Source organism: Electrophorus electricus, chromosome 19, assembly GCF_013358815.1.
Source record: "Electrophorus electricus isolate fEleEle1 chromosome 19, fEleEle1.pri, whole genome shotgun sequence".
Taxonomy (NCBI): Eukaryota; Metazoa; Chordata; class Actinopteri; order Gymnotiformes; family Gymnotidae; genus Electrophorus; species Electrophorus electricus.
This window is the reverse complement of record NC_049553.1, coordinates 4,692,551-4,705,660: the sequence shown is the minus strand read 5'-3', so window position 1 is coordinate 4,705,660 and position 13,110 is coordinate 4,692,551. Positions and strand designations below refer to the sequence as shown.

At 41.8% G+C, this 13,110-nt stretch overlaps 2 protein-coding genes across 3 annotated transcripts; one reads left to right on the top strand and one right to left on the bottom strand.

Moving 5' to 3' along the window:
* Positions 1-2,016: 2,016 nt before the first annotated feature.
* LOC113577325 (stabilizer of axonemal microtubules 2) lies at positions 2,017-4,244 on the top strand. Its single transcript, XM_027009910.2, has 4 exons — positions 2,017-2,061; positions 2,504-2,630; positions 2,730-2,987; positions 3,229-4,244. Exons 1-4 carry the CDS (start codon positions 2,017-2,019, stop codon positions 4,242-4,244), a joined length of 1,446 nt encoding a protein of 481 aa, XP_026865711.2.
* A 2,532-nt stretch (positions 4,245-6,776) lies between these two features.
* larp7 (La ribonucleoprotein 7, transcriptional regulator) lies at positions 6,777-12,142 on the bottom strand. 2 transcript variants are annotated; one of them, XM_027009899.2, is made up of 12 exons: positions 11,452-12,142; positions 11,104-11,204; positions 10,938-11,021; positions 10,692-10,856; positions 10,117-10,222; positions 9,369-9,674; positions 8,898-9,051; positions 8,312-8,415; positions 8,043-8,149; positions 7,766-7,925; positions 7,420-7,511; positions 6,777-7,323 (listed from the first exon to the last, which is right to left on the bottom strand). In XM_027009899.2, exons 1-12 carry the CDS (start codon positions 11,657-11,659, stop codon positions 7,249-7,251), a joined length of 1,662 nt encoding a protein of 553 aa, XP_026865700.2. In that variant the 5' UTR covers positions 11,660-12,142; the 3' UTR covers positions 6,777-7,248. The 2 variants fall into 2 exon arrangements, with proteins under 2 accessions (XP_026865700.2, XP_026865701.2); XM_027009900.2 differs by having other exon boundaries at positions 11,841-12,142.
* Positions 12,143-13,110: the final 968 nt, after the last annotated feature.

Genomic DNA, 13,110 nt, shown 5'->3' with positions numbered 1-13,110 from the left:
CATTAAGTTTCATTATTATGAGCAAAAGTGGAGTACAGTGCACTCTGACAGCATTTCATGACATCACGTTTTGTAGCATGATGTCATAGATGCAGAGTGATAAAAGTTCAAAGTTCATTCACTTCCGGTTGTGTTATGTAAAGTTTGGATTATTGAATGGTCATTTAATATTCATAATTTTTAAACCATATTTAATTAAGTACAATTAGCTGTGCCTTCTAAATAAAAAAAAATAACCATGAATTTGTAAAGCATTTAGTACATTTAAAACATCTTGGCTAGAGTCTGTGTAGGGGTATGTGACTGAGATGGTTTGATTTGATTTAACCACTACTCATAAAAGTGAAGTTGTATGTCAAAAATATTTTTATATATAATAAGGTAAATCAGTTCTCATGTCATGTATATAACAGCATGAGGAGCTGAAAGTCACTTTTAATCTGGATTTTAGACTTTGTGTATAAAGATATACTGATCAATGTTTGATTTATTTGTAGTTCCACCAACATAGTTAATAAGCAATCATGTGATTGTATTGGCTAGAACAAGTAATTTGTTGCAGTTGATAGGGTTCAGTTTCCTCAAAATAACTTTGTCACTATTCAGATCTTTCATGTCTCACATTGTACAAGATGGAATAGGCTATCCTGTTTAAAATCAATATATAATTCTCCCATTTTTACCAATGTTAAGTACAATGTTTTTAAAAGTGTATTTTACAAAAAAACAAAAACGAATTATAGGCTGGAGTAAACAATTTAAAATAGTAAATATATATATTTAATAAATAAATAAATAAATAAATTAATTAATTAATTAAGGATGGACTAGTGATAGTGCAGTACAAGTAGCTTGTACACTGGTTTAAAGTGTTTAAGATTTTTTAGTTTTGGTATAATTTATTACATTTATTAAACACTAAGTTAATGGTTCTCAAAATATTGCATAGAGACTCAAAGAAGTGAGCTGTGAAAGATTGTAGCCCACGAAGACCTACACATCGCTTAAAGACTGTGGCAGTAGGAATGTAACTGCGATGTTTCCGCGCGTTTAACATGCGGATACTGACATCTTGCGGTACATATGTGAGAGGAACATTTAATGTAGCCTACTATTGACTTATATACAATTGCTAAATAGGAAGGTATATTGGATACACTGCACACACAAATATTCTGCGTCACAATGCTTGTCATTATGAATCATTTGGAATGGATGTAAAAAACATTCCAGCAGGAAATATAACCAACACTCGTCATGGTGGATGTCAATTTTACAGCCATCATCTTAGACATTTCATTTCATCTTTGGTCGCAGAAAAGCATGCTTTTGCCAGAGTAGAGCAAGAAGTTTTACCACGCACTATGAAGAAGACTCAGCAGTGCAAATGTCAAATACGCACATGTAGGTAAGTAGAAAATTTCACCTGGCCACCTGACACGGTCTACATTCTTTAAACTTTCCTCCAAGTGCACCGTTCTCAGCTGAAGAGCGTCTTTCTTTTGGTTACGGGACCTAATTTAGGCTTTTAAGCCTCAGAGATTTGTAACTAACGCTGTCGAGCTGACACGTTTCAAAAGCAAGTTACGACTCCCACTTCTACTACTCCCTTCACGCCTGCGAAGTATCACATTTTTTTCAGCCACCACCTCCGCTTCTATACGGCTTCGACTTGTACAACCACACAAGCTCTCTGTTCGGTTATTAAAAGTTTATGATTGGAAAACCATACACTTACATACATATGAACAGCAAAAATGTTTACACTCTGAGGTGCGTTTGTTTGCCTTTAATGGAGCTGAGTGTGCGGGCTTTTCTGATGAGCATTTAATTCACTGATCTCTTTAGTGCTTGTCGGTCCCGACTGTCCCGACTGTCCACAAAGAAAAACCATGGCCCAGATCTGCAAAACCCGGAGGAAAATGAAGCACCCTGCTCCCTGCTTACTGAATACCAGGATAACTTTGTTGCTCACTACAACAGACCCGTCCGTGATTCTTTTATACCACAGAGTAAATGGCTGCCACTGGAGGGCAAGATATCAGACATGACCACATTCAGGTAAGAGGCTCTAAAGGGAGGTGAAGGCAGGATATCTATACCTAAAAAAAGATTTTCAGTGTGCATGATCCACCCAGGTTTGGACTTGAACCTGAAGAACCAAATAATCCCATCCATGTTAAGCAGGAGTGGGTGGTGTGTAACAAAGGCTGACTCGAAACCCGTGCTAACAGGAGGTAAACTCGAGCTCTGACCACCAGACCAAAGAGCCAGCTCCCTGGCATAGCAGCCAGAGCACACATTTAACCTTCCTAAGTGACAGCCTCCATCACACAGTCCTCCCTTTGGAGGGTGACGGTCCCCATCACACTGCCTTCACCTGCAGGGAGTGTCTTTTGTGCATGACACTGTCCACATGTCCCTCCACACACAACTGCCCTTTCCATCAAGTTCACACACCTCATCAGGGGTCCTCTCACTGTGCTACACCATCCCCTCACAGTGGGGTGGGTTCATCAACCTGGGGCACACTCCTGATGAGCCCACCACCATCCCACTTCTGACACCATATGTAACAAAAACTGAAGGCAGCCACCCTAACCAGGACTTAAACCCAGGTCTGACAAGAGGTAAACATGAGCTCTGACCGAACCAAAGAACCAGCTCTCTGGCATAGCAGCCAGAGCACCCATTTAACTTTCCTAAGTGACTTTCCTAACTTTCCTAAGTTTCCATCCCACCATCCTCCCCTTCAGAGAGTGACAGTCTCCATCCCATGGTCTTTTTCAGAATGGACTATGTCCGCCATGAAGTGACTAAGTCTCCCAAACCAGTAAAGGTCTACGTCCCCCCTGATGGTACCATGACGTTCATTAGCACATATGCAGTGGACTACAACAAACATGGTGTGCAGAAACACGTAGCGAGCACAACTAAGGAGCACCACTCCCTAGCTACTAAGAGGGATACTATGTCACAGTGCAAAGGTAAGTACTGGACATCCAGAACCAGAAGAGAATTGAGATGATGTTTAAGATTTTAAGATATATTTTATTAATTTCTTTGGACAAAAACTGCACCAATCACTGTGAAGCTTCTTAAGCTCTATAATTTCAATACTAATAAGGCATATGATGTTACTTCATGTATTTCCTTTTGGGAATACAGTCATTAATAGGTAAAGGTCTTATGGACCCACCCATATTGCCTCTCTTTTTTCAATTACAGAGCACTCTAAACAATACTGTACTGAGTGTTGGCAACCTTCCCAAGCCAAAGATAACCTCACACTCCCACCTATAGGCAAATTTGCAAACACAGTGTCATACAGAGATGACAATTGCCTAGAGAATTTCACATCAACCAGAAAGAACCTCAAGCTGAAGCCAGAGGTGAAGGAGTCTCTGGCTTTTGATGGGACAACCAACCACAAACCCCATTATGGCACTCACCCCATACAGCCAAGACCGCCTAGAAAGAAGTATACTCCACCTTTTAATGGAGCCTCCACTTACAAAAAGGATTACAAGGGCCTTCCCGCAAACGTGCTCAAGCCCATCAAGGTTAAAGCTGATCGGAAGCCATACCGTAAGCCATTTCAAGAAACCACAGAGTTCCGTGACAAGTACAAGTTGTGGCCCCTGCCACGAAAACAGCCTCGCAAGAAGGAGCACTACAGCCCTCCAGAGGGCATCATTAGGTTTCTCTCCACCATGCGTGCCGATTACACAGTAAAGGAGCGCCGGCCACTCCAGCGTGTTCGGCTGCCCCTCCATGCTGGGGAGAGGGAAAAGGGGCCAATCCAGGCAAAGTCCATCATGAAAGAGGATTGCAAGACAAGGGATGTGGTGCATCAACCGCACGCTGCCCCTGTTGGAGAGACGGGCAAACCATCAGCCCCTTCCAGGTATCAGCAGACGGCCAAGCTGACAAAGCGGCCCAGTCTCTGCACGTCTGAACCTGTGCAGATTATATTGAGTCCTGAACCCATGATGGAGGATCTGGTCTACTGCACCAGCAACACAGGGAAGCAAACAGGACCCTGCCCTGCTAGTTTTGGAGAGCCCCCGGTTTTTGAGTATATCGGCACCAAAGCAGGACAGCGGCTATACTGCAGCATCTCTGGAGAAGACACTTCTTTGGCTCAAGAGACGGCAAAAAAAGGTGCGATGTCCTCTCAGAGCCAACAGTGCTGTGAACGAAGTGCCAAAAACAGAAGGGCACACTCCAAGACTCCAAGATGATGTCAACTCGGATTATTTTTCCCATTCACTCATATATGAATGAGTAATAAAGCATTTAGCAAATTTTCTATTGTCACGTGAACTCATTACTATAGGCTGAGAAATCTGAGTCTACCTTTTAATCTGTTCCTCCACATCTGTGGCTCTGTGCAGACAGCGAAATGTACAAACTGGTTTTGGCTTGCTTGTGAACCTACACTCCCTGGCTGTCCTAGAGTTGCTGTGTTACCCTCACTACTGTCCTGGGAAAAAAAACACCACAGATACTTTTCAACTAGGTTAAAGTGGGGGAAAAAAATAAATAAATAAAAATCAGGTGCAACAGCAAACGTGAAGTAATTATAGAACAAACATGAACTACAGTTATGTGCAAAATAATAGCAGTGTGTTTAAAACAACTGAGAAAAAGCTCAGTCCTCATAACATTTATTTCCATATACACAAAGGCATTGGGAGCACTGCACGTTCAATTCCAAATGAAAACATGAACGAAATAAAATTTTAAACTGAAAATGAAGAAAAAAAGAATAATGGGCCGTTCAAAAAAATGGCAGTGTCTTCATTTTAATTTACAAACTCAAATATTGACAGTATAAACTGAAAGATGTTTAGATTTAGTTTTTCTGTTGATCACTGAACTAATATTTAGTTGTATAACCTTCATTTCTGATAACTGCTTTATATCTGTGTGGCATGGAGTCAACTAACATCTGACACTTGCGAACAGGTATTGCAGCCCAAGCTGACTGGACTACATTCCACAGTTCTTCTGCATTCTTGGGTTTTGCATCAAAAACAGCATTTTTGACATCACTCCACAAATTCTCAATTGGATTGAGGTCTGGGGATTGGGCTGGCCACTTCATAACATCAATCTTGTTAGTCTGGAACCAGGATGTTGCCCGCTTGCTGGTGTGTTTGGGGTCGTTGTCCTGCTGAAACATCCATTTCAAGGACATTTCTTTAGCATAAAGCAACATGACCTCTTCTAGTATTTTGATATATTCAAACTGGTCCATGGTACCTGGTATGTGATAAACAGTTCCGACTCCAAAGTATGAGAAACATCCCCAAACCACTATGCTTACACCTCCATGTTTAACAGTCTTGACAGCGTACTTTAGCGTACTGAATTCACTTTTTATGGGTTCTCTCACAAACTGTCTGGCCTTTAGAGCCAATATGAACGATCTTGCTCTTATCTGTCCATAGAATGTTGTGGCACTCGTCTTTAGGCCAATCAATCTGTTCTTTGGCAAACTAATCTTTTCAACATGTCTTTTTTCAGCAATGGTACTTTACCAGGGTTTCTTGCAAATAGTTTGGCTTCACGTAAGCGTCTTCTGATTGTTGCAGTACTCACAGGTAACTGAAGATCTTTGATTTCCCTGGAGCTGATCATTAGATGCTTTTTTGCCATTCTTGTTGTTCTATGATCTACACGGATGGTAGTATTTCTTTTCCTGCCACACGTTTTGGGTTTTGTTTGCCATTATGAAGCATTTGAGATAATTTTAACTGAGCAGCTGATTATTTTCTGCACTTCTTTATGTTTTCCCCTCTCCAATCAACTTCTTGATCAAAGTTCTTTTTCCTACAGTACAATGTCTGGAATGACCCATTTTACTCACTGAGCAAGGACTAAAACCAGCAGCCATAAGGGCCATAATTGACATCTGTTTCTTCATAGCATGAATGACCTCACTAATTGAACTCCAAACTGCTATTGATTTAAACACACCCCTTTCAATAAATGAGTCAATTACACCCAATTAGCAGCATGCATGTCATGACTGCTGATTCTGTTTGTTGCCTATTACTCGGCTACACCTAGTCATGAATTTTTTTCCATGTTATATTATCTTTTCTGCCAAAATCAGTAAATACATTAGTGATGTTAGACTACTATTATTTTGCACATAACTAAATATATAAACAGCATTTAACTTGCTAACCATCCTACATATAAACAGCAAGAGTGTCAATGCTGTCAACAGCATGTTGTCAGTGCTGTGAAGTTGGTGAACATGCTGAGCATAAGCTAGATCTACAGCAGGATCAGAGAACATGTACCTCATTTCTCAAGCCATTTCAATTCAGCAAGATCCACTGCAAAAACCCATAGGCAACACAACTTAAATGCTTTAGAAAATATTCCAAAGGAGGGCGTGTCATTTCGACTTTAGGAAATGCCCAATTTAACTTAAAAGCATTCCCAGCTGTAACAGCTGCATCCGTGTGAAAACAAATGTTATTTCCTTTACTGCTTTTTTTTTTTTTTTTTGCCTAGAAGGCACCAGCAGATGAAATGATGCCCTCATTTTTTTTTTCCTTGATTGATTCTTACTTTCACATCATGAGAGTGGTCAGGAATGGAAAGGATGAACACACAGAAGATCCAGGTCGTATACTGTGCAAATGAAAGTTACATTGAGCTGTCGAAGAAACTATTGTTTTGCTAACAATAGTGAATTTTCCAAGAGTAATTTAGAGCAGGTGGGTTACTCGCAAGTGGACAAAGCAATAACAAACTTATTCATTAAAAATAATTTATTTAAAAAAGAAAGAAAAACACTGCTCAATACCATCCTGTTTCATTTGGAAGCATGAGTAGGAATCTTCTTTCAGTTTGTGGGAAAATGGAACATTCACTACTTCATATTTAAGCTACATATACAAAGTCTCCCATTGTAAAAATACTACAAATTGTCAAAATAATTACTACATTTTTAAAAATGTAGGCTTTTGCAATAATATTAAATATCAGTAAGCTACACACCCCCCCCCCCTCCAAAAAAAAAAAATAAAAAATACAGGTTTCAGGCAACTTGGACATCAACCATTTTTAAACAACAAAAAATTAATGATAAGGAATAATAAAAGGTCATTAAAATCAAATCAAAGCATTTAAATAATGGTGTAGAGACTTACAAAATGGAAAAAAGCTTTATTTTGAAGCTTCAAATATGCTTAAAAATAAGAAACAAAATGGTTGCCAAGACCACTAGTCATCAAAATGGATGTGCTTGATCGCCTTCTTGGCCTGAGCAATGATGATTTTATCAGCCTTAGAAATGAGCTGCAAAAAGAAAACATCCAAAAAGTTACATTTCCTAAGTACTGAACGAGGTGCAGGGAATAAATCTGAACATACACAGTCTAATGGTTTGGTCACCTTTTCTGTGCCTCGCCTTTTGTCCCTGGGCCGATTTAACTTAGCCTGTCGATCCACCAGTATCTTCTGCCAGTACCTTTGCTCGTGATCACCTTTTAAGAAAGATTTTTTAAAAAGTTGAAATCATCTCTGCTATATTATACATTTTTTTGGGGGGGGGGGGGGGGGGGGGGGATCAATAGTCCATTTCAAGGGGCCATGGCTCTGCGTAGCGATGCATTTTCTTGAAGGGCTTTGGCTAAAATCACACTGCCCTTTTGTTTGATCGGCTGGAAAGTCTTAAAATGGTCTGGAGGTCTTAAAATGACTGAATAGCATTCAACAGTAGTTAGCTTTGCCCCCTTACCAGTCAGGATCTCCAGGTTCCAGTCGTATTTTTTCTGCAGTTCGGAATTAGCAGCAATCACTGCTTTCGCATCCGTGGGGGTCTCAAAACGGACATAGCCCTCTGCATCGCCGTTGAGGATATCCACGTACTTCACAGTGGACACCTCGGAAAGCGCGTCCTGCCAAAGATTAGCACCGTTGAAAGGAACCTCAGAATGATTTATCCAAATCGCGCCGGACATTTGCACCATTTGCATTTAAAATAATGCAACGCCTCCAAACTGATGATGTGGTACCTTGACACACTTCCTGGATGGCAGAGGTTGACTGTGGGTGATTTTGACTATAACTCCACTCTCAAACTGAGGGCTAACAGCCTCATTTTCAGGTTTACTCTTTTCCCCTTTGGACAGGAGGAACGGGTGAAATCAAATGCCAGTAAGTACACTGTTAATGTCCAACCTGACTACAACAATAATTAAGCTAAAATAAAGTAGCATTTTAATGGACCAAAAAAATAAAATCCCACAAATAAGTATTTCTCAGTAGTCAGTGGGATACTTACAGGCTTGATGTGTTTGACTGATGCCGGATATGTTCTTCTTCAATTCAGACATACAAATCTTCTGCAGATCCCGGTACTCCTGCTTCAGCTCCAGCCACTCTTTCCTGAGAGCCAAGGAAAGGAGAAACAGAAAGTTATCCCACCTGAGTAATGGAAAACAAGACAGAAAGGGGAGAGCCACTGCATGCAAACCAAGACGGATGGACTGGACCTACACAAAACTATCAAATCTACCTTACTGCCACCAGAATGTAAAGGGAAGAATATAGACAGACAGACAGAGACATTTTAATTGAAGGGTTTTCAATCTGTTTTGAACCCGTGGCCCCCCACCCCCACCCCCACATCTCCCCAGTGGAGCGTGCCCCACAGATTGAAAACCCCAGTCTTACGTTACTGAGATTGCTAAACAAAACTCTACAATTTAATGTAAAGAACACAAGTCAAAAGAGTAAAACATGAAGATTTGTGGTGTACAGCTGAAAACCCTGCTGTCCGAGTTGTGCAAGGATTTATTGCATTTCGTAAATGAAAGCAACACTGTTGTGTTTGCAGGTTCCAATGAAAGTCTTTTAATAAGGCTTACTTTGAAATGACTCTGAGGGGAATGACCTCTTCCTCAATTTTCAACCTTTCCTTGTGCTTCTTCTTTCTCTTCCTCTTGGCCTTCAATAAGGAGTCATCCTTCTCATCCGTTTTTCCATCCTCCTCCTTGCTTTCTTTGTTCTCGGATATCATCTCTATGATGAACAGCACCATCAAAGTCATGCACACATCTAATGCCAACTGAACTAAAACAGCCTGCGATACAATTTGATCTGAAAATCAATCTCCTTTCCCCAGGCATGGCCGTGTAGGATTTTTTTTTTCTTTTTCCGGCTCCTAGTGCTTTCCAAATCGAATTAATAGGTCCCAGAGTTACTGTAAAAGGGCACACGAGGACTGTGTCACATTCTGCTCAGCCAGACGATTTTAGGTTTCTCACTGCTCAGCCTCACTCGACCGATCACGGCCTCCCGTCCGCAGGGTTGCTGAGCACGGACTTCCTCAGACTTACCGTTCAGGTCACTCCCTTCCTCGTCCAGCTTCCTCATTTTTGACGGCATCTCCTCCTGCTCGCCCTCTGCGCGCCCCTCTGCGCTGCAGGACCGGCGCCGTTTCTTCTCTGCCCTCTTGCTGGAACTCTCATCGGCTGCGCCGCCCTCGCTCTGCTGGGCTCTCTCCCGACCCTCCTCTTCGGCCGTCGCGGCACCTGTCGCCTCGGCCGCGCTCTCCGTCACCATTTCTTCAGCGGAACTCCCCTTCGGCTCACCACGAGGCTTTTTCTTCTTTTTCTTCTTCTTCTTGCCATCCTCATCTTCATCTAAAGGAGGGAAGAATGAGTACTGGACTGTAGTGTTACCAAGATTCAGAGCCATTTACATTTAAATAGCAATACTTACATTTAGGGATTGGATACATTTTTTTCCCCCTCAAAAAAACGCGCAAGCAGCAAAAGAATGGAAAAAAATGCAAAGAGAATTACCATCCAAGAGTCTACAAGAGTCCTTAGTACCTTTGTCAAATGCAATTTACAGAAAATAAACATTTTGCACTAAAAAGTACAATGACATTTATAATTAACCCAATATAGACAGAATACAAATTCAGGTACCTCAATCAGCTAATGTTTTGAATATAGTAGCTGTTCCTCAAATCCTAATAAATGTTTTCAAAATGTGAAACGTGTTAGCTACACCAAGGTGACGTTTACCAAGGTGCCAAGTGTAATGGGTTTTCCCACTGTGATCCTTAAGGGGATGTACCTTGTGTGCCATCCTGGAACACTGGAAAAGGAATAGGCTTTCTCGCAAATGTCTTTGGGAAGATGCCTGGTTTCCTTGGAGCATCCTCAGGGGGGTTGTTCAACATCTAGGATGACACAGGCATAATGTTAAAAAAGCAGTTCATATTTAATAAAACCGGTTGTAAGAACAACTTGGGTTTTAACATTACCAGCTTACGCACATGCAGTAGAATTTACTTAAGTCTGCCACTAAATGCCAAATATATAACATGTAAAGGTCAAGGTCTTCCACTCCTGAGAAAAAGTACAAAAACTCCTGGTCCACAGGATATAATGGTATTATTTATTACCATGAAATAATGATTTAATGCCATTTCATTTAATATTATTTCTACTCTGTAAACCTTGATTAAAACAGGTGTTATACAAAATCGCTTTTCATCATCCTGATTGGTACTTTAGTTGTGCAGTAGAATATGGGGCATCCCTAAAAGCTAACTGTACATGTCAGTGAGCAGTTCTGTTGTCCTCCAAATCTGCATTATATAGGGACATTTTCATGAAAAACAGGGTACTGTAAGGAGAATCAGGTACCTCAATGGCTTTCTGTGCTTCCTCTTGTGTCTCAAACTCAACAAACGCAAAACCCTTGGTATGCCCTGTAGTCTTGAACTTGGGGATGCTAATGTACACCACGTTCCCACATTTATTAAATACTCGTTTTATCCAAACATGCGTAACATTTTTTGGTAGAAGTTCCTGGAAAACACAAACATTCCAAAGCTTTACGACAGAACATTTAAAACAAGATCAGAAGTGGAGTGCAAGGGAGATTCTTACGACGTATACTGTGCAGTCGTCTACGTTTTTTGTACATCCCTCATATGGATGTCTTCGCCTTACTTTGGTTTCTTCCAGATTAACCTAAGAAAAGCAAAACAATGAACATCAGTGTTGACCGGACAAAAGTTCTATGATAACTTGTACAGCATACAAATAGCCTCACCTCTACCAATGCAGAGTCTTTGAGCGCTCGAGCTATCAACTTGACATCCGTGGTCAACTTTTTCATTCGATTGAATGTCATCAGAAGAGAAATATCAACATCTACAAAGCAAGAGCAAACTGCCCAGTCATTTGGCCTTCCATTCCTCTGGACTTGGAGAGCACAGTTACCAGTGCTAACAGACACTACACAGGTCCACCACAAAGAATACAAGGCATGCATTTTCTGTCACTCGAAAGAACCCTGTCCTCATAACGTTTAAAACAGCTACGTCAGTTCATCCTTTGTGTTAAGGAATGAAAATTCAACATGCCATTCACACCAAACCCTGAGGCAAATGAAACTCACAACCATCTCTTGACTGTGCAATGACCTTCTTCAGAAACCTGTCCTTCTGGAGGTTTACGTCCCCAAACCAAAACTCCACTTGCTTCTTCACTTCTGCCAACAGCTGTTTCACTCTAGACCTCTTCTTTCTCTCGTTCTCGCTCTTCTGCTCGCTGGGATCCTTGGCGGATAGGTCACCTCCCGTCGACATATTCTCGTTGTCAATCATATCTAGACTCTGTATCTAATGCTCGCACAAGTCCACACACGTTACCGAGTACTTCATACGACCTGGTCTGACGTTAAGTTAGCTGGCTGGCTAGTATGCAGCCCTTGCTTGCTGTTAGTTAGAGGTGGCGACCTGCACTTGTAACAGACACGTTCGTGTATTAAAAGGCTTAAACAGTTACCTGTGTTACCTGTTTGCTGAGATCAAACCGACACGATCGAGTTGGCACTGCAACCAAACCGGCGTGTGGTCCGGCGGATAAGCTACCTGTCTAGCCTGCAAGGATGAATAGCTAACGGCTGTCAAAACGCTTCATTGACACTTCGGTTCTTATTGAAATGCAGTAGAGTGAAAACACATCCAACAGTAACTTAGAAATACCGACGTTGAAGCGTAACAGAAACTCCAGACCGCGCAACCGCTTTAAAACAAACTCGATTTAACTACGAAAACACTGCTAGCAGTAAAGCGTGCAGGAATCGTTGGCGCACATCGATGACGTGGACACCAAACGCGCGCGCCCACAACCTGCTGCAAACAATGTGCACGCTTTAAGAAGAAAACAAAATCTGTATAAAAATAGGAAAATAGCACGAAGAAAATGCAGGCGTGTGTCTGGTTGTTTAGCAGTTACCATCTTGTCTGTCTGTATCTGGCTGTCCCACAGGATCTTAGCACTGTCATTCTCCACCACATATATATCCCACTTACACTTTGGAACTTTAGGCTTGTACTCAGCACAGATGTTTCTGTACCCTATGCCGTGCGTTTGGTTATGGCGTTCCACATACAGCCTTCCTGCATCTCGTGTTCTGCTGTTATGTGCTGGATTGTCTCAGGGGCATCTTTGCACAGCCTGCATCCGGGGTCTTGCCTGCTGTGGTAGGGCCCAGCCTCTACTGATCTCGTGTTCAGCGCTTGTTACTGTGCTGTCTTTCAATCCAGCCGTTAGAAGGACTTCTCCATATTAGCCACTCCTTGGGTTTCTGCTGTCTGAGATTCTCACTAAGCACTTCATCACTTGGAGCCGTCATTCTGGTGTACTCCTGGATCTCGCATGCTTCATCCTGGATAGTGGCTCTGACGATCACTAGTCCTCGGCCCCCCTCCTTCCACTTAGTGTACAGTCACAGAGTTCTGGATTTGGGATGAAACCCTCCATGCCTTGTGAGGAATTTCCTTGTCTTGATGTCACTGGCTTCTATCTCCTCCTTAGGCCAGTTTATTATGCCAGCGGGGTATCTGATGACCGGCAGAGCGCAGGTGATGATAGCCTGGATCTTATTTATCTTGTTTGGCTGACTTCTCAGGACGTGCCTCACTCTTTGTAGGTATTTGGCTGTAGCTGCTTTGGTTGTGGCCTCTTCATGATTTCCATTTGCCTGTGGGATTCCATGGTATTCGTAGCTGCCCCCAACGTCTGTTCTATTACCTTCTGGTAGTATGATCCC